This window comes from Oncorhynchus tshawytscha, linkage group LG23 (assembly GCF_018296145.1).
Source record: "Oncorhynchus tshawytscha isolate Ot180627B linkage group LG23, Otsh_v2.0, whole genome shotgun sequence".
Classification (NCBI taxonomy): Eukaryota; Metazoa; Chordata; class Actinopteri; order Salmoniformes; family Salmonidae; genus Oncorhynchus; species Oncorhynchus tshawytscha.
In genome coordinates, this window is record NC_056451.1 from 11705115 (window position 1) to 11729134 (window position 24020).

The window sequence follows — 24020 nt, forward strand, 5'->3', positions numbered from 1 at the left end:
CATAGGAACTGAGAAGTGGTCTGTGGTCCCCACCTGCAGAACCACTCCTTTATTGGGGGTGTCTTGCTAATTGCCTATAATTTCCACCTGTTGTCTATACCATTTGCACAACAGCATGTGAAATGTATTGTCAATCAGTGTTGCTTCCTAAGTGGACAGTTTGATTTCACAGAAGTGTGATTGACTTGGAGTTACATTGTGTTGTTTAAGTGTTCCCTTTATTTATTTTGAGCAGTGTACGTCCACAGGTACACCTTCAACTGACTCAAATGATGTCAATTAGCCTATCAGAAGCTTCTAAAGCCATGACATTTTCTGGAATTTTCCAAGCTGTTTAAATGCACAGTCAACGTAGTGTATGTAAACTTCTGACCCACTGGAATTGTGATACAGTGAATTATAAGTGAAATAATCTGTCTGTAAAGAATTGTTGGAAAGAAATGACTTGTGTCATGCACAAAGTAGATGTCCTAACAGACTTGCCAAAACTATAGTTTTGTTTTAACAAGACATTTGTGGAGTGGTTGAAAAACTAGTTTTAATGACTCCAACCTAAGTGTATGTAAACTTACAACTTCAACTGCATGCTCCTAGGACTTCATTGAAAATAAGAATTTGTGACTTCCCTACTTGCCTATTTAAATAAAGATAAAATAAAATTCTAATAAATGTATAGGGTCTTTTTGGGATTGGACCATGTGTTGCAAAAAGCCAATCGGGTAGTGACTAGTACATGGCTCTCCATCCCTGTTCCTGGGGAGTTACCTACCTGCAGGTTTTCACTCCAACCCTAATCTAGCACACCTGATTCTAATAATTAGCTAGTTGATAAGTTACAACTGGGGTTTGAGTGAAAACCTACAGGAGGGTAGCTCTACGGGAACAGGGTAGGAGACCCCTGCTGTAGCATAATTTCATACCTCTAGGTGTCAGAATGGATGTGGAATCCTGATAATTAAACATTTGGTAACACTGCTACTGTAGGCACCCACACACGATGCCATATAAGTGAATTTAATACCTAATGATAAAGTGCATTTTAACATTTGCTATTAGCTGTCATAACTCATAAGTAGTTATAACATCGTTATAATAAATCACTATGATGCATTAGTGAATGTCATTTTCTTGTTGCCAGCAGATGCTGTTGCGTGAAGATGCTTGTTTCCAGGTAGAACCTATTTGGGTTTCATGTAGAACCCTTTCTACAGAGGATTCTACATGGAACCCATGGAACCCAAAAGGGTTCTCCTATGGAGAACCCTTTTTTTTCTAAGAGTGTACTGTATATTTCCACCAGAGGGCTTGGTGGAAACCAGACTGTATTACAAAGTCAATGTTTGGCCTATAGACCGTTTTGATAAGCCTCATGGTGGGTCTAAATGAAAAATACATTAATTTGGGAAAATATGTTACTATGAGAGTAGGCTTACTTAAATGTCTGTTTTCGTTTTAGGCCACGGCACTGTTAAAGAAGAGACACCGAGACAGCGCACACAGATATAGGCTACTCCTCTGTGGTATGTCCCCATGCCAGCCAGAAAAACAGGTTTCCCCCCCACACTCCCCTCCCCTTAGTCGGTGGACCAACACTGAGATTTATTAAGACAAGTAGGCCAACTGTCTGACACATAAGAGATTGTCTTACCTGCATAACTTCATGACTTGTCGGATTCACTTGGTTCATGTGCAGTTGGCCTATATGTGCAGCTCCCACAACTTTATGCTTCAGTCAGAAGTCGTCATTTGAGACTGGCCGCTGCATGCTTCAAAGACATCGAAAAATAGGATATGTGTTTTATTAAATGGCGATTAATTGCCGTTAAATTCAATTGTGTTATGTCATCCGTTTCATAACATATCAATGAATAGAAAGTTATAATTGTGCATTAACCAAATCTATATGCAGATTATAATGATTTATAAATAATGATTTGCGTAATGGTTTCTCATCATGCTGGGATGGGGAGTAGGCGAGGCGCGCTCGCGCACCAAGTCTTTGGCGCGCACAGAGAGAGGGGGGATAAAACTGATGCAATTAATTGTTTTAGACATTAGGGTTAGGGTTTCAATTCATTGTAAAAAACTGTAAAAATTGACCAATTTCATCAATGTAATTGAACTGTCATATAAGCCTATACAATATTAGAGGCACAATGTAGCACAATATTATTTCGATTATAAGGTCAAAAAGCTTCAAACAGTCATGGACATTCCCAAATTGTATACAACACTTCATTAATTGGATTTCAATAAGAAAACTCCTGAATTCAATGTTGGTTAAACAAAAAAGATTAGGCTAGAAAATATTTGATCTGCTGTAGGTAGTACATAAAAGCTTTCCCTGTAGGGGAGATGCGCTCGGTAAAAGGTATCGACGTCTCACCCATCGATCAATGTCTTAACTGCTAAAACATGTCACACTATCACACATTTATACAAAAGTGTTGTACATACCGAATTGTTTTAACCATTTCAGAATAGACAATGTGTGCCCCTCCCGCACTCATTTCCAAGAGCTGACTCTTTCACACAAAGTGCGCAATAGTCTCTTCCAAGATCTTCAGCCAAACGCCTGTACCTGTGAATCTGTGAAAATTACAGCCAGTCACAGTCACAGTCACATCTATCTTTCCCTCTCTCATAAGAGCTTACCAAAATCCTCTTCATGTCAGCACTGACGGTTAAGACAGGGGAGAGGGAATCCAAAAATATTCCACCGCAGTGTGCGCTCCTTTCTCTCTCTCTCTCTCTCTCTCTCTCTGTCTCTCTCTCTCTCTCTCTCTCTCTCTCTCTCCTCTCTCCCTCTCTATCTCCCCCCTCACTCTCTTTGTCTCTACGTATAAACCTGCAGATATTAAATGCGTGGCGGTGAATCCTGCTCTCTTTTTGGACCTCTCCTCAACATCACAGTGAAAAGAGAGCTGTGGGAAAACTGAAGAAAAAAAATCTTAACTGCAGCTGTTGGGGCTAATCGGGCGTAAAGGACAAGTCGAGCCATTACCAGGTAAAGAAACGCTGTGCTGTTGTAAGAGAGGAATGGGTTTCTCGAACAACAAGACAGGGGTCAGGACTGCAAGGTGTGCCCAATGTTACTCATGGGGCTTAGCTAAATGCGTGCGTAAATGTACCCATACAATGCATCTCCATCATACATGGGCATGAGTGAAAACACTGAATTATTGTATTATTCGACCTACCCAATTGCAATAGTTATTAATTACAGTTGGAGTAATACAAATGTAGAAGTAAATTAAAGTCAGCATCAAAATTTCCTATATGTTGTTATTCTTTTTTTTTCTCAAACATTGGAAATTACAACACAGACGGTTGGCAAAAACATAATCTAAGATATTCCAATAAAACACATCTAATTGGTGTTTATTTATTAAGACTTGGTTAATTGGACATCGTGTATTTGAAAATGACGCAGTGTCTTTATGACCGTTCATCCTCTACGGATTGTGGTCTGACCAAGGATGCAATAATTTAGGGATGCTAGGGGATTTTTTAAATATATTGCTTGAGTTTGGTCGGTTCTGAAACCAAATAAGGCATAAACAGACCCAGTGAAGGGCTGCTCACACCTCTGTCCATTTCAGTCATTTTATGACATGATAAATGTATCATCCCTTTTGGCTTTAGATTGTCATTTGTTTTACATGCAAATGTTGCAGCTCATTCAATATTATACACATTTTTACCTTTGACCTTGACAATATCAGACATATAAAAATGTAGCTCTTGATTACAAGCATCTCTAAAACGCGTCTGTAAATAGTGGTATAGTAACATTCATGGCCAGTGATTACACTTGCTGTCTGACTAGAGTACTTTATAGATTTAATTATGATATTCTATGTATTTCTTTTCACTGACTGTCAATCATTAAAGGGCCAATCAGCAGTAGAAACCATAACAAAAAACACCCCACTGCGATAACGTTTGTAACGAAAAAATAAATAATCATAAACAGTGCTATGATATAAAAAGTCCATGATATAAAAATATATATGTTTGTTTACATTTACTTTGTTGACATACATTGGAGTTAAACAAGCTTATATTTTAGGTTCTGATACAGTACGATAGTTGAACTAAGCTCATGAGGCATTTATAAGTTATATGTTTCAGGAATCAATGGGTACATATCATTACTTTAGAAGTCCAAAAATGTATGTAGGAATTGCAGATTGCCCCTTTAAGATTTAATAGCGATGTGGCCCATAAATGTGTGTTTTGGTCTGTAACAAGGTCCTCAATATTATTTGTAAATGTCCAAGTGTGTTACTCTGGAGGGAAAACTCACACCCTGCGCCCCAATAAGGATTTGAATGTTGACTGTTATTTTCGGGCATTCAACCACTTTCTTTGAGATTACTGTGCAGCTTTTCCCTCCAGACTTTGAGCATGATTCCTGAAGACCGGCACACCTATGCCAAGCATTGACACATAGTTTACCTTCCCTATTGATTCTCCCTCCAGAGCATGGCAAGTCCCCTGGAGAAGGTGGTGGCCCAGAAGAAAGAGGCCATCGAGGCTGTGATGGAGAGTTTCGAGCGAGGGGCGGAGGTGTTGGCCAGCGCAGTAGGCGAGCTCTTCCCTCTCTGTGTGGCAGCCGCCCCTGTCCTACGACTAGCCCTGGACAACGTGCAGAGCAAAGAGGTCTTCTATGTCAAAGAGCAGTTCCTGGCTGTGAGGAACAAGCTGGACGTACTGTCCACCCAGCTAGAGGACATTGATTGTGAGATTAAGAAGGGCCGGCTGGATTCCCAGTACTTCTCGGTGGAGGAGAACATCAGGAACCAGTTCCGGAAATACATGGACATTCTGGAGGCCAAGCCACAGTTTCAGGAGGTCAAGAAGAGACTGTTTCTGGAGCACTTCTCCAAGACCGGAGGGGAGAAGAACCTGTATGTGCTGTATGATGCTCTGATGGGCACCAACAGCTTTGGAGAGTCCATCTTGGAGGTGGTGGAGAGGTAAAGTGTTCTTAACCATGCTAAATGGACCTTTATGCACTTGGGGAGCATGGTGTTTGTTGAGTATTTTAGTTCGAGAATACTTGTGTTATCAATTTGAACTGTTAACTTGTGATTATGGTAAATAGGATGACTACTTTTATTGTTATTCATAACAACTGAGTGGTTGGTTCTCCATCTGTCTCAGGTATGAGGCGAGGAACAGGCGCCTACTGGAGGACTTCTGTGTGAGGATGAAGGAGCTCTTCTGCCTGGGCCTGATTGCCCTGCTGGGCCACTGTGCCCTCACCAAGGGCCCCGATGAGGAGCAGGAAACCATCCAGGTCTGGAGCAGAGAAATTGAGAGAGTGGAATTAAAGATGAAGGCATGCATTGAGGCCTGCGTAGCAGCCTTCCCTGAACAGGCCTGCCTTGACGCCCAGCGTCTTCTCCAGGAAAAAGAGGAACAGAATCTTCAGGACACGGCTCAGGAAGTACAGGAATTTCTCACCAGGAAGTACGACTGGGTGAGCTGGTCGGTCCGAGTGGTCAACCACTCTGGCAGCAGCTATCGGAACTGGCGTGCCGGGGACCACTTCCAACACATGGCCGGTCAGAACTGGTTTGAGGTGCTGCAGGTGAACGATACCAACCTGGTGGTTTCCTACAGTACCAGTCCCCAACCAGTGCCCCGCGACTGCATCCGGCAACTGATGGAGGGGCCAGGGAAGAAGGGTGATGCCCAGGCCGTGGTGGGGGTCCTAGAGAAGCAGCTGGTAGGGTTTGTGGTGCATGCTGTCAGTCACCATAAGGAGAGTGAGGCCACCTGGAGCTTCCCTGAGGACTGCCACTACTGGGAGAGGCACAAGAACGTGGCGCTGTGCATACACTCGGAGTGATGCTGATAGAGGTGCAACAAGTTAGACAAATAGGGACCTATTCTAAATTCTGAATTGACCGACTCAAAGAGGATGTGTGAGAAATTATGGTAAATGGTGATGAGGTTTTGTGAATACGCCATGCAGTTTGTCTTAGCCATTACATAATACTATGCACTGTGTATAGCAAGTAGCTTTGGTGGCAATTAGATTCACTGTATAGAAATCTGAATCTTTTGCTAATTGGAGGCAGTATTACAATAGTCCAGTGTTCACAGAGTACTTAATGAACTGTATATGCATTTTATTATAAGTGACGAACCCCTACCATAACTTATGACCACATTTTACTCAATACTCTCTCATAGTTAAATAGCTTAACTCAATGCATCTTACCCTACTGCCAATAGGAATAACCTTGCTGCCCACAATTCCACAGAGATGATTTTGCTGAGATTGCAACTGCTGAGCTGTGCTCTCATTTTGTCTCTCTACGACACAGGCTGGAACATTACAATGAAAGAGACCATGGAAGCTATTTTGCCATCCGTGAAAACAACTTGGCAGTGTTCTCTACTGTGCCTTGTCTTCACAACACACTCAAACCCTTGCTTCTGAACCCATAGCAGGCATGCTGCAGTAGCAGAACTTTAATGGTATTACCTCCCGAGCTGTACCTATTTGTGAACAGATTACTTATGCCAGTTGTTACAGCATGTATGTGAAGTCATGTTTAATTGACTCATCTTTCTAATTCCTACTAATTCAGTCATAATAAAAACAACATCCGAATTCTAAATATGTCATTATGCTTTGTGACAATAATCGGCAACACATCAGCTGTTATTGGATGTATACTGTGTATGTGTGTCTTGCCTGTCTTGTGTAAACATGTTGACGTCTATTGCCATTAAAGCAAGCTAGTGCACCCGCACTCACCGGGGCCCCTACTAATTGAATTGATATTTGCACATAAGTCAGCGTTTCCTGTCCACAGCTTTGGTTGGATAGTCTATGAATAACCTTTGGCTGCGCTAATATCCTGAAGACGAGCTCCAAAGTGCTTGGATCAGCATGATGGAATCACACATTATCGGTGTTGGAGGTGGAGAGCGGTGGAAACGGCCATAATTTCTTGGCCGGTGGAGTAGCTATATGGTTCTGCCAGGGCTTTAGCCTCAGTGCTACACTATCGTCAATCAAGCCTGTCAAAATGGATTGAGTGCAGCCTGTAATATACAGTGCAGTTGGAAATAGACCTTTTTTAATCATCCTCCTGTCTTCGATGCACCCTCTCTTAATGTGTCTATGGGATGTGTGAGGAAAACAGGGGTTAAGAGATTTCTTGTTGTTTACTAGGGTGACATAATAGGGTAACATTTCTCCTCTCTGAAGGGTGAGTTTCATAGTTAAGGGTATGAGTTCCATAAGAAGGGTCTCATTGATCATACATTTACCACCATTGAAAAACAGGTGGTGTTTGAAGAGATTGAATGCTGTAGACCGATGGGTGTCAAATATTCACCATGAAAGAGCACTTCTCTTCAAACACACCATAAAACCTGTCCTGCAGACCACTGGTGAAATGCATCATCACAACAGGATAAACAATGCCACAAAGTTGAATTCCATTGCCAACTTTTTCCCAGGAGGATGGGAAATTGGAGTTAACAGGGCATCCCTGGAATAAATTTTGCTCTTCATGCAGCCTAGCATGGTAGGCTATAGTCTATAAGTATGGAAATAATTGCAACGTCTCAATTCATAGGCTGGTGGGGTTTATGTTTTATTTTTTTAAATACAGGATTGGAGCCATGTTGTCACTGCCCATGATCTGTTTATCACTGTAGGTTGGTGGTTAGTTCAGCTCTTATTACATAAACCATACAGCATAAGCCCATGGAACGTCTTGTATTCATTAGTGGTTCTGTGGGCTTTTCCTGGGTAACGTCTATTGATCCATGGAGCTCTACTCCTGCATAAAGAGCTTTCCCTGTGATAGCAGGTCAATTCCAACTGCCAATATGGAACGATCAAAGCTAGCCTGATCTATTGAGGGAGTCTGCTTTGTGGTGAAGGAGCCAAGGCTACCTTGTTCATCTGATTTCTCCATAATGAACGAGAAAGGTTGTATGGTGACATGGAGCCGGTGCTACTCTGAAGACAGAGGGCACTATCAACAAACAGATCAACAGGCTTCTCATTGGTCTTCTCTAAGACTCCCTCAGAATGACAGATTTTGCATGGTGATTCTTCACAATCTGCAGCTGTCTCAAAGCAGTTAGCGATTAACATTTGAGGGTTTTTACCACATATTGTGCATGAGCATGTTTGATTTTTCATACCAGATTATTTGCAATATGTGGTAAAATGGTAAACCTTTCAAAACTAGAACATAATCCTAATCTGAAGACATTTTCCAAAACATCTTGATTTTTACTTTCACTTTCATAAAGTATTCAAAGATTCCCATAATTCAACAGGACCACGTGTAGCTGATGTAAGCAGTGGCACTGCTGAATGTCAGAGTATTGATCCCTGTCTTCCATCTCCAAATCACCCCAAGATACGGATGAAATAGAAAAGAAGCGACGGCTGACATTTCCATTGGAATCTATGCCTCTACACTTCCACTCTGTGACAATCAGCATTGAGGAGACAGGACACGAAACACATCATGTTGTTTGCACAGAATGGCTGAGCCCCCTAATGTTAGGAGACATTAACGAACAATCAGCAACAGGTTTGTTGGATTTAATATTTTAACCTGCTCAGGAATTCTAATAAACCCTATCTAGTAGATGCAAAGGCCTGTTTAAAGACACGTTCTTCTCCTACTAGTCACGTTTACCCGTCTTCAGGAAGAGATCGCAGCTAATATCAATATTTCATAAACAAATGAGTGATTTGATGGAGGGAAGCATCAGAGTGGCCCTGGAGGGTCTGGATCAATGGCAGGATGGCTCTGCCTGGCTGTCTCTGCCAATCCCAGCCCAGGATAATGTTATTACCCATCAGTCGGAATGGACCATCGACCAGCCCGCTGCTCTTTAAGTGGGCTAATCCGATAAAAAGCATTAAAACATTTGTTCAGTGACACACAGCAGCAGGTCCAGCCCAGCACTCAGGATCGACTCTCTAAAAGGTCTCTCTCCTGGCTGGAGGATCTGCGGTTGGGGCTGTAGTCTTGTGAGTGTTCAGCTACGCACTTCTCTAGGAGTAGTGGTATATGGGACTCTATGAAATAGTGTATGGAATGTCTACAGAACACATCTTTATGGTGAAATACCATAGAGGAAGTGTGTCCAGTGAATACAAAACATGTGTCTTTGCCATGTGCACTGCCTCAAACAGTTCCCTCATGTTGGGCAACACTTCCGGTCTCCCCCCATGCCCTCAGTGCTCTCCCCTCACGGCCCCACTAAGTTTGTGCAGTATACTGTAGACTAGACTTCCCCCAGCAAAATTTCTGTCCCCTTATACATCACGTCAGCAGCCAAGAATCTCAGCAGATGTGTATGTGTCATCTCTCTCTCTCTCTCTCTCTCTCTCTCTCTCTCTCTCTCTCTCTCTCTCTCTCTCTCTCTCTCTCTCATATCTCAGAGATAAGATCTAGAACTTCTTGTTTGCTCTCCTCCCCCACACTTACCCTCCTCCCCAAACTACACACAGAGTAGTTCCTCTTTTAAACTGTCCAGTACATCAATCAATTTCGTTAGAGAATTTATCTACTGTAGCCTTGTATGAGCTGGGTGTTAGGGGCTACGGAGTGTGTGTGGGGAGGGGGCTAAGAGGCCTTCCCCCTGGGGAGTATAAGGAGTGTGAGCGAAAGCGTGAGAAAGAGGAAATGGAGGAAGGGAAATCTGGAAACCACACAGCAGCGATCTATGATAGTCAACGCACAGGAAGTAATAGTTTCTAATCTACATAGAATCCCCATCTAAACAATCCACGTCATAACTGGCTGTGTGGCTTCATAGACAGTAGACTTTCAGGGAAAGTACCAACTTCAACCTCAGTCTGGGTGGTTCCGTGTAGCAGGACTATAAATAGTCCCCCAGGCTTGCTGTTATTTGTACGTCCACAACACCATTAGTGAATTAAAGTTGCAATCTGTATATTCATCTAAACAATTCAGTGTGCTCTATAAAACATGTGCTCTCTGTTCTCTCTGTTCTCTCTTTCTCTCTCTCGCTCTCTCTCTCTCTCTCTTTCTTTACCCTCCCTCACTCCCTCACGTCTCACTCTCTAAGATGCACATATACTGAACAACCAGTCACTCCAGAACTTCAGTATGGATAAAATATAATACATACTCTTGAAATTGTTTGGATTTCTTACCTTGTCCTTTGAAATTGACACCACAGCAAGTTCCATGTGTGCCACTTAAATGGTGTAAAATTGTCTGTAAGACAAAATAACATTCTGGTACAAGTATAACTGTATCTAACTATTTAGCAGACTTTGGTTGACACTCATGGTTACCCTATGTGGTCTCCCTACTAAGCACTGTGGCACTCCTCTCTTCCTATGAATGGTATTAGTTGTTTGGCTGGCAAAGCGTGGGCCTGTGTGTGTTAGGCTGGGGTCCACAGCAGGGGACCATGGCCAATGATACTGGAACAATGAGGCATGTGAAAGAATCACGTGACTGTCTAGCTGTCCACCTACACCACTCAAATACTGATGAGGCCAGATTCTAAAGAGAGCTTCACTGCCTCACTGAGTTGTGTGCAACTCAATCAAGCAAATAGACCTCAGAATATGTTTTGAGACACAATAGACAGCAACGGTGTAAAGTACTTCAGTAAAAATTATTTAAAGTACTACTTTTTTTTGTACTTTTGTACTTTACTTTACTATTTACATTTTACTTCACTACATTCCTAAAGAAAATTATGCACTTTTCACTCCATACATTATCCCTGACACCCAAAAGTACTAGTTACAATTTCAATGCTTAGCAGCAAAGGAAAAAGGTCCAATTCACACACTTATCAAGAGAACATCCCTGGTCATCCCTACTGCCTCTGATCTGTTGGACTCACTAAACATAAATGCTTCCTTTGTGGTGTGCTCATGGCTGTCAAAAAAAGTAATACAAAAGGAAATTGTGCCATCTGGTTTGCTAAATACAAGGAATTTGATGTGTGGCATTTACTTTTACTCTCTAATTTTACTCACGTATGACAATTGAGTACTTTTTCCACCACTGTACTTACTGTAAGTACATTTAAAATCTGATACCTTTAGACTTTTACTCAAGTAGTATTTTACTGGGTTACCTTCACTTTTACTTGAGTCATTTTATATTAAGTTATCTTTACTTTTACTCAAGTATGACAATTGCATACTTTTTCCACCTCTGATGGACAGTATAATCTGGTTACAATCAAACAGATTATTGGAATGTAGCTGTTGTCCACATTTTCTAACAGTGCTCCTACCTGCGTGCATCAGAGACATTTTAATGTATGAGCCGCTCTGCTGAAATTAGGAGGTAAACAAGATTCTCGACAGTAAGAGTAATTACATTTTCAATTTGCTTAAAGTCTGTGGGTGATTCACTTGGCTTGTAGGCAAGGATGACGTCTGGGGTGAATTTGTCTGCAATCAATAAGCTGACCTATCCCAGCCTCTGAACCTTTATCTGTTTCCTCTGATCTAACCTGAGTTTGTATCGATCTGTGGGACTGACTCATTGCTTGGGCCTGTCTCTGTGATGGAGACAAACAAACGTCCCTCACCAGTAGGGCGGCTGTGTGTATACAGATCAGTGGCTTCTCACTGGGCTCTGACATCAATTCAACATCTATTCCACATTGGTTCAGCGTAAATGAATTGAAATGGCTTGGAAACAACGTTGATTCAACCAGTGTGTGGCCAGTGGGTTATGACTCAGATTGGTCAAAGTTATGTTAGAGCGCAGCATTTATGGATGATTAGCCTACTCTACTTAATAACACATGACAAAGAGGGAATGGGAGAGTGAGAAATTGTGTTTGTTAGTGATGTTAATCATTATCAAATAGTTCATTGCCATAGCAGCATTTATTGGATGCTAAATGACGAGAAGAGGTCAATGAAGCGAGTAACCAGTCTTGTTCAGCACATTGTAGTAATCAAATCAAATCAAATCAAATTTATTTATATAGCCCTTCGTACATCAGCTGATATCTCAAAGTGCTGTACAGAAACCCAGCCTAAAACCCCAAACAGCAAGCAATGCAGGTGTAGAAGCACGGTGGCTAGGATAAACTCCCTAGAAAGGCCAAAACCTAGGAAGAAACCTAGAGAGGAACCAGGCTATGTGGGGTGGCCAGTCCTCTTCTGGCTGTGCCGGGTGGAGATTATAACAGAACATGGCCAAGATGTTCAAATGTTCATAAATGACCAGCATGGTCGAATAATAATAAGGCAGAACAGTTGAAACTGGAGCAGCAGCACAGTCAGGTGGAAGTTGAAACTGGAGCAGCAGCATGGCCAGGTGGACTGGGGACAGCAAGGAGTCATCATGTCAGGTAGTCCTGGGGCATGGTCCTAGGGCTCAGGTCAGTTGAAACTGGGACAGCAGCATGGCCAGGTGGACTGGGGACAGCAAGGAGTCATCATGTCAGGTAGTCCTGGGGCATGGTCCTAGGGCTCAGGTCCTCCGAGAGAGAGAAAGAAAGAGAGAAGGAGAGAATTAGAGAACACACACAGGACACCGAATAGGACAGGAGAAGTACTCCAGATATAACAAACTGACCCCAGCCCCCCGACACATAAACTACTGCAGCATAAATACTGGAGGCTGAGACAGGAGGGGTCAGGAGACACTGTGGCTCCATCCGAGGACACCCCCGGACAGGGCCAAACAGGAAGGATATAACCCCACCCACTTTGCCAAAGCACAGCCCCCACACCACTAGAGGGATATCTTCAACCACCAACTTACCATCCTGAGACAAGGCCGAGTATAGCCCACAAAGATCTCCGCCACGGCACAACCCAAGGGGGGGACGCCAACCCAGACAGGATGACCACAACAGTGAATCAACCCACTCAGGTGACGCACCCCCTCAAGGGACGGCATGAGAGAGCCCCAGTAAGCCAGTGACTCAGCCCCTGTAATAGGGTTAGAGGCAGAGAATCCCAGTGGAAAGAGGGGAACCGGCCAGGCAGAGACAGCAAGGGCGGTTCGTTGCTCCAGAGCCTTTCCGTTCACCCTCCCACTCCTGGGCCAGACTACACTCAATCATATGACCCACTGAAGAGATGAGTCTTCAGTAAAGACTTAAAGGTTGAGACCGAGTTTGCGTCTCTGACATGGGTAGGCAGACCGTTCCATAAAAATGGAGCTCTATAGGAGAAAGCCCTGCCTCCAGCTGTTTGCTTAGAAATTCATCCGGGTACATCCGGGTACATCAAGCACACTGGTAAAAACACTTCTGTTGCAGCAATGAACATTTACCAACGTGCCAACTTACACCCATAACATCTTCCCTTTAATAAAATAGGACAGGAGATGTCAATTCACTAACAAAGCATACCTAGTAATAATATCCAACATGAACAGTTTAGTTTTTTTTTCAGGTATAAAATGAACAACACATTTTGATAGTCTGTTCACTTTTCCCATTTATTAAAAAAAAATTATGTCAGGAATCTATAGGAGGAAACCTACAGATAAAGTATGTTAGGTGGCTGGGACAGCCGCCCACAGCGTGAAAAGACAGGGGGCTTTTCTGTGAAGACTGCGGGATCACGCACAGGCATGTCATCTGACTGTCTGAGGGGAGTATTGATGGGCGAGGGAGTGGGCATCCTGTGATCCCCTGGCTCCTCACGACCCCTATGACCATCAGGGTTCTGAGTAGGGGCTGGCTCGGCAACCCAAAGGTCAACCCTGTTATGACGGTACAGTAATCCATTCACTACGACCAAAAATGTGGTTCAACTGATGTAAGTTTGCCTGCATTAAAGTCCCTGGCCACTAGGAGCGCCGCTTCTGGGTGAGCATTTTCTTCTTCGCTTATGGCCTTATAGAGTTGGTTGAGAGCGGTCTTAGTGCCAGCTTCGCTTTGTGGTGGTAAATAGACAACTACGAATAATACAGATGAGAACTCTCTTGGTAGATAGTGTGGTCGACAGCTTATCATAAGGTACTCTACCTCAGACGAGCAATACCTCAAGACTTCTTTAATATTAGACATTGCGCACCAGCTGTTATTGACAAAAAGAAACACACCCCCACCCCTCGTCTTACCAGATTTAGCGTCTCTGTTCTGCCGTTGTATGGAAAATCCTGCCAGCTCTATATTGTCCGTTTCTTCGTTCAGCCACGTCTCAGTGAAACAGAAGATGTTACAGTTTTTAAAGTCCCGTTGGTAGGATAATCTTAACAGTAAAACATCAGCCATGTTCTTCGGTGCCATCATGTCAGAGCAAAAACCAATACTAGGAGGTCAAAGGAATTGACCGTAATGTTTCGAGACAGGATTGTGTCGAGTCTCAGATCTGGAGAAGGGTACCAAAAAATGTCTGCAGCATTGAAGGTCCCCAAGAACACAGTGGCCTCCATCATTCTTAAATGGAAGAAGTTTGGAACCACCAAGACTCTTCCTAGCTGGCTGCCCGGGCCAAACTGAGCAATCCGGGGAGAAGGGCCTTGGTCAGGGAGATGACCAAGAACCTGATTTTCACTCTGACAGAGCTCCAGAGCTCCTCTGTGGAGATGGGAGAACCTTCCAGAAGGACAACCATCTCTGCAGTACTCCACCAATCAGACCTTTATGGTAGAGTGACCAGACGGAAGCCCCTCCTCGGGAAAAGGCACATGGCAGCCTGCTTGGAGTTTGCCATAAGGAACCTAAAGGACTCTGACCATGAGAAACAAGATTCTCTGATGAAACCAAGATTGAACTCTTTGGCCTGAATTCCAAGCGTCCCGTCTGGAGGAAACCTGGCACCGTCCCTACAGGTAAGCATGGTGGCAGCATTATGCTGTGGGGGTGTTTTTCAGTGGTAGGGACTGGGAGACTAGTCAGGATCGAGGGAAAGATGAACAGAGCAAACAACAGAGAGAAGCTTGATGAAACCCTCCTCCAGAGTGCTCAGGACCTCAGACTGGGGAGAAGGTTCACTTTCCAACAGGACAACAACCCTAAGCACATACCCAATACAGTGCAGGAGTGGCTTTGGGACAAGTCTCTGAATGTCCTTGAGTGGCCCAGCCAGAGCCTGGACTTGAACCCGATCGAACATCTCAGAGAGAACTGAAAATAGCTGTGCAGCGACACTCCCCATCCAATCTGCCAGAGCTTGAGAGGATATGCAGAGAAGAATTGGAGAAACTCCCAAATACAGGTGTGCCAAGCTTGTAGCGTAATACCCAAGAAGACCCAATGCTGTAATTCCTGCCGAAGGTGCTTCAACAAAGTACTGAGTAAAAGGTCTGAATAATTACAGTGGGGCAAAAAGTATTTAGTCAGCCACCAATTGTGCAAGTTCTCCCACTTAAAAAGATGAGAGAGGCCTGTAGTTTTCATCATAGGTACACTTCAACTATGACAGACAAAATGAGAAAAAAAATCCAGAAAATCACATTGTAGGATTTTGTAATGAATTTATTTGCATATTATAGTGGAAAATAAGTATTTGGTCAATTACAAAAGTTTATCTCAATACTTTGTTATATACCCTTTGTTGGCAATGACAGAGGTCAAACGTTTTCTGTAACTCTTCACAAGGTTTTCACACACTGTTGCTGGTATTTTGGCCCATTCCTCCATGCAGATCTCAGATTGTGAAAAACTGAGTTTAAATGTATTTGTCTAAGGTGTATATAAACTTCTGACTTCAACTGTATGTGGGGGATACAACCATCCCAGCCATGCAGCTCTGCATGCTTCAAAGAGACTATTTTGCTTCAAAGAGAATCATTAGATCATTTGTTTTGGGACTGTCCATATATAGCTTGTTTTGGTTGCAAGTTCAGGAATGGCTGAACAATTGCAAAATGAACCTGGAGCTAACTCCGCAAATAGCACTGCTGGGTGAAGATTCTTGTAGTCGTATTTGGAACTAACTGAAGTTTATTTAGTACTTTATCTGGGTAGCCAGAGTGTAGAGCTGCCAGGCGTACTCCTGTTCCCTCCCTCCGGCTCTTGACATCGTTGGTCGTTGGCCGTGTAAGTGCCCTTCAATTGTGCCCAGTGTCATTGGCCCTGTGTTTTGAGACATAGATGTGGACATCCACCAGGCTCTGGAGAGGGATCCTGCTCCTGCTACCTGCCCTCCGGAGTGCATCTACGTTCCAACGGGGGTTAGAGATCAGCTGTTGACCTGGGCACACACATCTCTCACCACCGGACACCCAGGTATCACCCGCACTATCCAATCCCTCTACAAGAAGTACGGTGGCCCACCTTGGCGCAGGACGTCACCCACTATGTCAACTCCCCTTCCCATGCCTCAGCGGCCCTGGTCACATCTGTCCATAGACTTTGTAACTGATCTCCACCTTTCTGATGGGTTTTACCACTATTATGTTTATTGTTGATAGATTATTTAAATCCTGCCATTTTATCCCTCTCTCTAGTCTACCCATTGCTCTCCAGGTCGCTGAGGCAATATTCCAACAGGTCTTCCGGTACTATAGCTTTCTGGAGGACATTGTTCCCGGCCATGGTCCCCAGTTCACTTTGTGGGTCTTGAACGGGCAGGTGGAGAGGACCAACCAGGAGCTGGGGAAGGAGTCACTTCCAGGACCGCAAGGAGAGTGGGCCCGGTTCCTTCCCTGGGCGGTATACACCCAGAACTAATTTCGACACTCCTCCACCCAGCTGACTCCCTTTCAGTGCATCCTGGGATATCAGCCGGCCCCGCCTCTGCTGACCTCGAGCCAGACCAAGGTCCTTGCAGTGGACGAAATGTTCCACCCATCTGAGGCTCCAGCATGCCGTCCGCCGTCAGAAGGCTCAGGCGTATCGCCAACGCAGTGAGGCTCCCGTGTTCCATCCTGGTGATCGCGTCTTGGTCTCCACCAGGAACCTCCCGCTCTGCCGGCCCTGCCGGAAGCTGAGCTCCCAGTTTGTGGGGCCCTTCAAGGTCCTCTGGAGGGTTAATGAGGTAACCTATCATCTCAAACTCCCCACTAACTACCGGATCTCACCTTTCTTTCATGTTTCCCTCCTCAGGCCGATGGTTCCAGGTCCCCTAGCAGATCCCTTTGTTTCTTGGGACCTACAACTATGATTTCTGTTTTGTCCGAGTTTAGAAGTAAAACAATTGCCACCATCCACTTCCTTGTCTGAAACACAGGCTTCCAGAGTAGGCAATTTTGGGGCTTCACCATGTTTTGTACAACTGTGTCGTCTGCATAGCAGTGAAAGTTGACATTGGGTTTCTAAATGACATGACCAAGAGGTAGAATACATATAGTGAAAACAACAGTGGTTTTAAAACAGAACCTTGAGGAACACCGAAACTTACCATTGATTTGTTAGAGGACAAACCATCCACAGAGACATATTGATATATTTTCGGCAGATAAGAACGCATATTAAAAGAGGAGTCTGTATTTGCTTTCTAATGAATGATGTTATCGTCGAAGAAGTTCATTAATTCATCACTGCTGAAGCGAAGGATATCCTCACTTGGGGAATGCTGTTTTTACTTAGCTTTGGATTGTTTTTAATTCTACTCAGTCAGGTTGGAAAAGGAATGATCAAGCAGCAGTGAGGGCTCTCCAATATTGCACAATATGTTTTTTCTAAGCTAGTCAGATTACTTCCAATTTGGTGGAGCACCATATCTGTTCCAATTTTCTGGAAGCTTGCTTCAGGACTTGGATCTTTTCTGTATACCAAGGAGCTGGTTTCTTGTGAGAAATGTTTTTTTTTTTTAGAGGTGCGACTGCTTCTAGGGTATTATGCAAGGTTAAGCTTAGATCCTCGGTTTGGTAGTCAACAGAATTTTGTACCATGAATTCTTTGGGTAGGCAGAGGGAGTCTGGGAGGGAATTTAGGAATCTTTGGGTTGTATGAGAATTTATAGCTTGGTCTTTGATAACCCTTGTGTGTGGTCAAAGCAAATTATTTGTTGCAATTGCAAACGTACTAAGATGGTGATCCGATAGTCCAGTATTATGAGGAAAAATATTTAGATCCACAATACCTATTCCACGGGACACAACTAGATACCGGGTATGATTTTGGCAATGCACAGGTCCCGAGACATGTTGGACAAAACCCACTGAGTTGATGATGGCTTCTAAAGCCTTTTGGAGTGGGTCTGTGGACTTCTCAGTGTGAATGTTGAAGTCACCACAAATGTGAATAGTATCTGCAATGACAAAGAGGTTCGACAGGAATTCAGGGAACTGTGAGGTACACTGTATATGGTTGTCGTGTCTTTGGCCATGCCAGATTAAGTGATATGACATGCTATTCTATAAAATCCTTTCTCTGTAATTAATATTACCTGATTGAGCTAATCATGTAAATGTAATTAACTAGAGAGTCGGGGCACCACAAAATAATATTTATAGAGCTGTTATCTTCCGAATAAACTCTTAAAGACCTAGTCATATTTTACATCAATACCAGTCAATATTAATTGTCACCTTAATTCAGTCTCATCTGAAAGTTGTAAATTATTGGTTATGTTGACGAACCCTGGCTAACAAGTAGAATCAGCAATACAAAATTGGGTTTAATTATTTATTTACTCAATACCTAACTAATCACACAGAATTACATATACACAGAATGAATCATACCTTGATTACAAATTACTTCATAAAGGAAAATGTCCCTAGCGGGCGGAACAGATATGACAGCTGGTTAAACAAAGAAAAGGGGCTGGGTTTGAGTGAAAGAGCGGGAAGACTAAGGAACAAAGGGAGAAACGATGTCTCTACCGTAAATACAGTATCTTATGCATTCTAAATTACCGCCCATTTGGAAAAGGAAAATGCAATAAATATTTACTCTGAGCTGCGCTTCAGTAGATTGGTGGTAGATGAAAGGCTGCATGAAATTATTTTGCCTTTATGGCCTATGTATTGCCTTACCTCGCCTTCTGGATGGTAACGGGGTGAACAGTCAGTGGCTCGGGTTGTTGTTGTCCTTGTTTGCCCCCGGTGATGCGTTGTGCAGACCGCACCACCCTCTGGAGAGCCTTGCGGTTGTGGGCAGTGCAGTTGACGTACCAGGTGGTGATACAGGCCGACAGGCCACCCTTTGCCTTGATGACAGCTTTGCACACTGTTGGCATTCTCTCAATTGTGCATATGTAAAAGTTTGTGAGGGTTTTAGGTGACATGCCTAATTTCTTCAGTCTCCTGAGGTTGAATTGGTGCTGTTGGGCCTTCTTCTCCACACTGTCTGTGTGGGTGGACAATTTCTTCAACCTCATGGCTTGGTTTTTGCTCTGACATGCACTGTCAACTGTGGGACAGTATATTGACAGGTGTGTGCCTTTCCAAATCATGTCCAAACAATTGAACTTACCACAGGTGGACTCCAATCAAGTTGTAGAAACATCTCAAGAATGATCAATAGAAACAGGATGCACCTGAGGTCAATATCGAGTCTCACAGCAAAGGGTCTGAATACTTATGTAAATAAGGTATTTCTGTTTTTTATTTTTAATACATTTGCAAACATTTCTACAAATCTGTTTTTGCTTCGTAATCATGGGGTATTGTGTGTAGATTCATGAGGAAAACAATGAATTTAATCCATTTTAGAATAAGGCTGTAACGTAACAAAATGTAGGAAAAGTCAAGAGGTCTGAATACTTTCCGAATGCACTGTATCTGAACTAACATCTATCTGAATTTCTGTCATTGTCCATTTTGAAAGTCCTGAAAGAATAGGTCTACCTCGTCGCAGCTCATTTGTTTGTACTTGCTTATACTTACCTCAGCTTATACTATAGGGCTAAGTGTTAATGATATAAGAACAAACATGATGAATTTACTGAACATAAACTTAATATTGTTTATGTATGGTTCAAAAGTTAAAACTCACGTTGGCGTTCATTATTATTGAAGGAGAATGCGGTTCTTATCCACTTACACAAAACCACAAGGAGTCAATAGAAACCACATTTTGATTAAGCAAGTCAGCCATATCAGCTTAGGTTTTAAAAAGGCAGCAATGAGGCTGAATAAACTGCTTCGCTGCCAGATGAGGCTCCGCTGATAGCCAGGTGTAGCGGTGGTAAGGATTCATTCCATGGTGCTGAAAGGAAAGCTCCGCTGTCGGGACAGCTTTATGTGGGCCATAACAGTTTGTGGGCACTGTTTGTCACCATTATAATGCAATTAATTTATTGTTCAGTGTTGTGTTGTGCGGTGGCTTTGCTGGCATGCAGCTACAAAACAATTGTTGAATTTGCCCCACCAAGATTTATATGCTAAAATTGCCACCTACTGCAATGTGTACAATATTATTTGGGCTGTTGCTACTCCTCGTCTGTGCACCCCTTTGTTGAGAATCAGTTGCATAACAGATGTACTGTTTTTAGAGTCTCTCTTAAAACAGCAAGCATGAACACCCTTATCTCAGTAGCTCTTTATGTGTGCAATTGAATCATCTGGCATCATAATTTCAACATTCTTTTTTCACTTTGTCACTCCTCATTCCAGTAGAACATTAATGAAAGATTTCCATGGAAGTTGGCGTCACTCAGAATAAATTGGATTGCAGCTACACTACCAGTCAAAAGTGTTAGAACACCTACTCATTCAAGGGTTTTTCTTTATTTGTACTATTTTCTACATTGTAGAATAATAGTGAAGACATCAATAGAATCATGTAGTAACCAAAAAAGTGTTAGACAAATCAAAATATATTTTATATTTGAGATTCTACAAATAGCCACCCTTTGCCTTGACAACAGCTTTGCTAACTCTTGGCATTCTCTCAACCAGCTTTATGAGATAGTCACCTGGTATGCAGGTGTGCCTTGTTAAAAGTGCATTTGTGGAATTTCTTTCCTTCGTAATGCGTTTGAGCCAATCAGTTGTGTTGTGACAAGGTAGAGGGGTTATACAGAAGATAGCCCTATCTGTGTTTGTTTATAAAGTGTTGGTTACATTTCTCATGAGTAGACATTTCCATATGCACAAAAATCTTATTTCACTTCAATTTTGTGCACAAATTTGTTTACATCCCTGTTAGTGAGAATTTCTCCTTTGCCCAAATTATCCATCCACCTGTCAGGTGTGGCATATCTAGAAGATGATTCAAAGCATTATCACTACACAGGTGCACCTTGTGCTGGGGACAATATAAGGCCACTCTAAAATGTGAAGTCTTGTCACACAACACAAGGCCTCAGATGTCTCAAGTTTTGAAGGAGTGTGCAATTGGCAAGCCGACTTCAGGAATGTCCACCAGAGCTGTTGCCAGAGAATGGAATGTTAATTTCTCTAGCATTAGCCATCTGCAACATCGTTTTAGAGAATTTGGCAGTACATCCAACCGGCCTCACAACTGCAGACCACGTGTAACAACGGCAGCATAGGACCTCCACATCCAGCTTCTTCATTTGCGGGATTGTCTGAGACCAGCCACCTGGACAGCTGGTGAAACTGAGGAGTATTTCTGTCTGTAATAAAGCCCTTTTGTGGGGAAAAACTCAGTCTGATTGGCTGGGTCTGGCTCCCCAGTGGGTGGGCCTGGGAGCCAGGCCAAGCCAATAAGACTGTTTTTAGAGGGAGACAGAGAGAACATCAATGTAAGATCATAGTTTGGGGGTGCTGTCTTTTATTTTATTTTTATATATAGTTTTTTTGAAGGGGGGATGCAGAACAAATATTTTTGCTATATCTGTCAGCTAATACAGCACTATTACAGCACTATGTTAGCTAATACAGCACTATACACAGCCCAGTGCACTACTTTTGTCAGAAAAATGCATTAAAAAAATATACATTTCTATATTTCTTTCATTCTATTTTTCAGGAGGTGCTGCAGCACGGTCAACACCCCTACTTCTCGCGACTATGTGTAAGATTCACCATAATGCAAATCTGTTTGAACAGATATTGTCATGCCCTGGCCATAGAGAGGCTTTTATTCTCTATTTTGGGTAGGCCAGGGTGTGACTAGGGTGGGCATTCTAGTTTCTTATTTCTATGTTTTCTGTTTCTATGTTTTGGCTGGGTATGGTTCTCAATCAGGGACAGCTGTCTCTCGTTGTCTCTGATTGGGAATCATACTTAGGCAGCCTTTTTTCCTTTGTATTTTGTGGGTAGTTGACTTTGTTAGTGCCACTATAGCCCTAGTAAGCTTCACTGTCGTTTCTTTGTTTCTTGTTTTGTTGGCGACATTTATATAAATAAAGGAAAATGTACGTTCACCACGCTCACCATTTCCACAACGATGTCCGTGACAGATATACACTCCATGCAAGATATACACTTGCACTTTCAGTAAAAAAAAAAATCTGTATCTATATAGCTGCAAATATTAACAGAGAAGGCCAATTACCTAAATACCAAAAAACTTGACTTAATAGTGGGTTAATTAGAAGGGTATTCCTTTACTTATTACTGTGGGTAATTTGTAACTAAATATCTGCACCTAAATTAACTATCATTTACAATTTGAGTGGAAATAGGATAAATGTATTGATAAATAAAATACTATAAAATCACATTTTACCAAAAGTGTACTTAAAACAAATATCCAAAGTTATCTCATGTGTTTTATTGTATCTCAGAGATGAAGTATTATAACAATTATTTGTGTTTCTTATAACAACATAATTCAATTTCTGGGGAATTGTCTTTGCTCTGCGCATATTTTTTTAACGTTTATCTATTATATATTTGACATATTTTTAAGCAATTTACACCAAAAGTAACGTAAGAGACAAAAAAAATCACTCTGAAAGACATTATGGGCATTTGTTTTCTAGATGTTTTGGGGATTTTATATATCTTAGTTTGCCATAGTAGTTTTGATTTTGAACAGTATCCTCTCATGACTAACCAATATTGTTTCATCTTACACTGTGGTCCATGTTCCGTGTCCCCTTACTGTGTCTTGCCTAAGAAAGGGTTCACAAAGTTATGTTTTCTGTTCTTTACTTAATTTGTTCTTGTGCTCTAAAGCACTGCTGTTTGTTTTGATCTCTTTCTTCTGTGCTATTAACCCCACTACTCAGATTTCCAGTGTTACTGATGCCATGTCTATACTAACAGATCCAAGAGAGCTCTCCATATCTGTGATTCATAACCCTATATTCAATGGAATGGCTATTCTGTGGTACTAGTCCCTGTCTCTCATGTTGTTACAACTGAGATGTATGGCTGTTAAATAGTTGTAATTCTGCACTGTTAAAATGAATAGATGGGACTATATATTTACCACTTTAGGGATTTCTGAAAATATATGCCCCTCATTTAAACGTCATAGCCTGTTTTTTGTTATGTTGTTCTTTAGTTGCCTGGTTGTGTATTGCAGCACTATCAATAAAGATTGAAAGTTAAATATCACTTGTATTAGGTTGATTTTATGCATATTGAGGAATTCACAATAGTATCATCATTTTAACTTGGTTTATCTCAAAATGATGATGATGATTACGATATGATGATACATATTATTTGTACCCTTGATTTAAAAAAAGACTATACAATCAATAATATAATTAGAAAAAGGATCTGTGTAGTTATCCTCACAATATTTCTTTCTCTATCTTTTGAGACTTGTCAAACAAAATTTATTTCTCTGAGCAATTGTATTAGTATAAAATAATATAATTTACAAATATTTGAAATATGCAATTCACATTTATCTGCCTTAAAATTAAATCTAATAAGGTATTTCATTCGTATCTAGGAGCACACCTGATGTTTTCCCTACAGATCTACACAACCTACTCCACATTTTCAAAGTAAAAAAAGTTATACAAATGTTTCAAAAACAAATACAAAATAAACTGAATTATTAGAATTGGATAAGTCTCCACCCCCCTTAGTTAATACTTGGTGGAAGCACCTTTTGGCAGCCATTACAGCTGTGAATCATTTGGAATAAGATTCCAACAACTTTGCACAACTCTTAGGGCAACATATATTCATTGTTTTTGTCAAAATTGCTCAAGTTCTGAGACTAGACCACTCAGCAGCACCTCTTGGATAGCCATTCTGGTGTGCCTTTGGCATTAAAATGTGTGC

At 42.1% G+C, this 24020-nt stretch overlaps 1 protein-coding gene, 1 long non-coding RNA gene and 1 pseudogene across 4 annotated transcripts in view; 2 read left to right on the forward strand and 1 right to left on the reverse strand.

Moving 5' to 3' along the window:
- Window positions 1-10362, reverse strand: part of LOC112222980 — a 29058-nt gene extending 18696 nt beyond the window's left edge. Inside the window, exons 1-3 of one of the 3 annotated variants that reach the window (XR_006079711.1) lie at window positions 10181-10362; window positions 2458-2589; window positions 1649-1766 (exon numbers count right to left, since the gene is read on the reverse strand). This is a non-coding gene — a long non-coding RNA (uncharacterized LOC112222980). Of the gene's footprint in view, window positions 1-1648; window positions 1767-2457; window positions 2701-10180 lie in introns of those variants that run through there. The other 2 variants (XR_002949218.2, XR_002949219.2) reach the window with 2 other exon arrangements.
- On the forward strand, window positions 2838-6722 carry rpz6 (rapunzel 6). Its single transcript, XM_024385860.2, has 3 exons — window positions 2838-3007; window positions 4486-4982; window positions 5170-6722. Exons 2-3 carry the CDS (start codon window positions 4489-4491, stop codon window positions 5858-5860), a joined length of 1185 nt encoding a protein of 394 aa, XP_024241628.1. The 5' UTR covers window positions 2838-3007; window positions 4486-4488; the 3' UTR covers window positions 5861-6722.
- A 5477-nt stretch (window positions 10363-15839) lies between the features above and the next one.
- The window catches only part of LOC112222557, a 14529-nt pseudogene continuing 6348 nt past the window's right edge, over window positions 15840-24020 (forward strand).

Excerpts from the sequence above, each read along its gene's own strand:
- rpz6 (XM_024385860.2), top strand. The coding sequence starts at position 4,489 with ATGGCAAGTCCCCTGGAGAAGGTGGTGGCCCAGAAGAAAGAGGCCATC. Across the intron at positions 4,983-5,169 it reads ATCTTGGAGGTGGTGGAGAG|GTATGAGGCGAGGAACAGGC; the intron begins GTAAAGTGTTCT and ends CATCTGTCTCAG.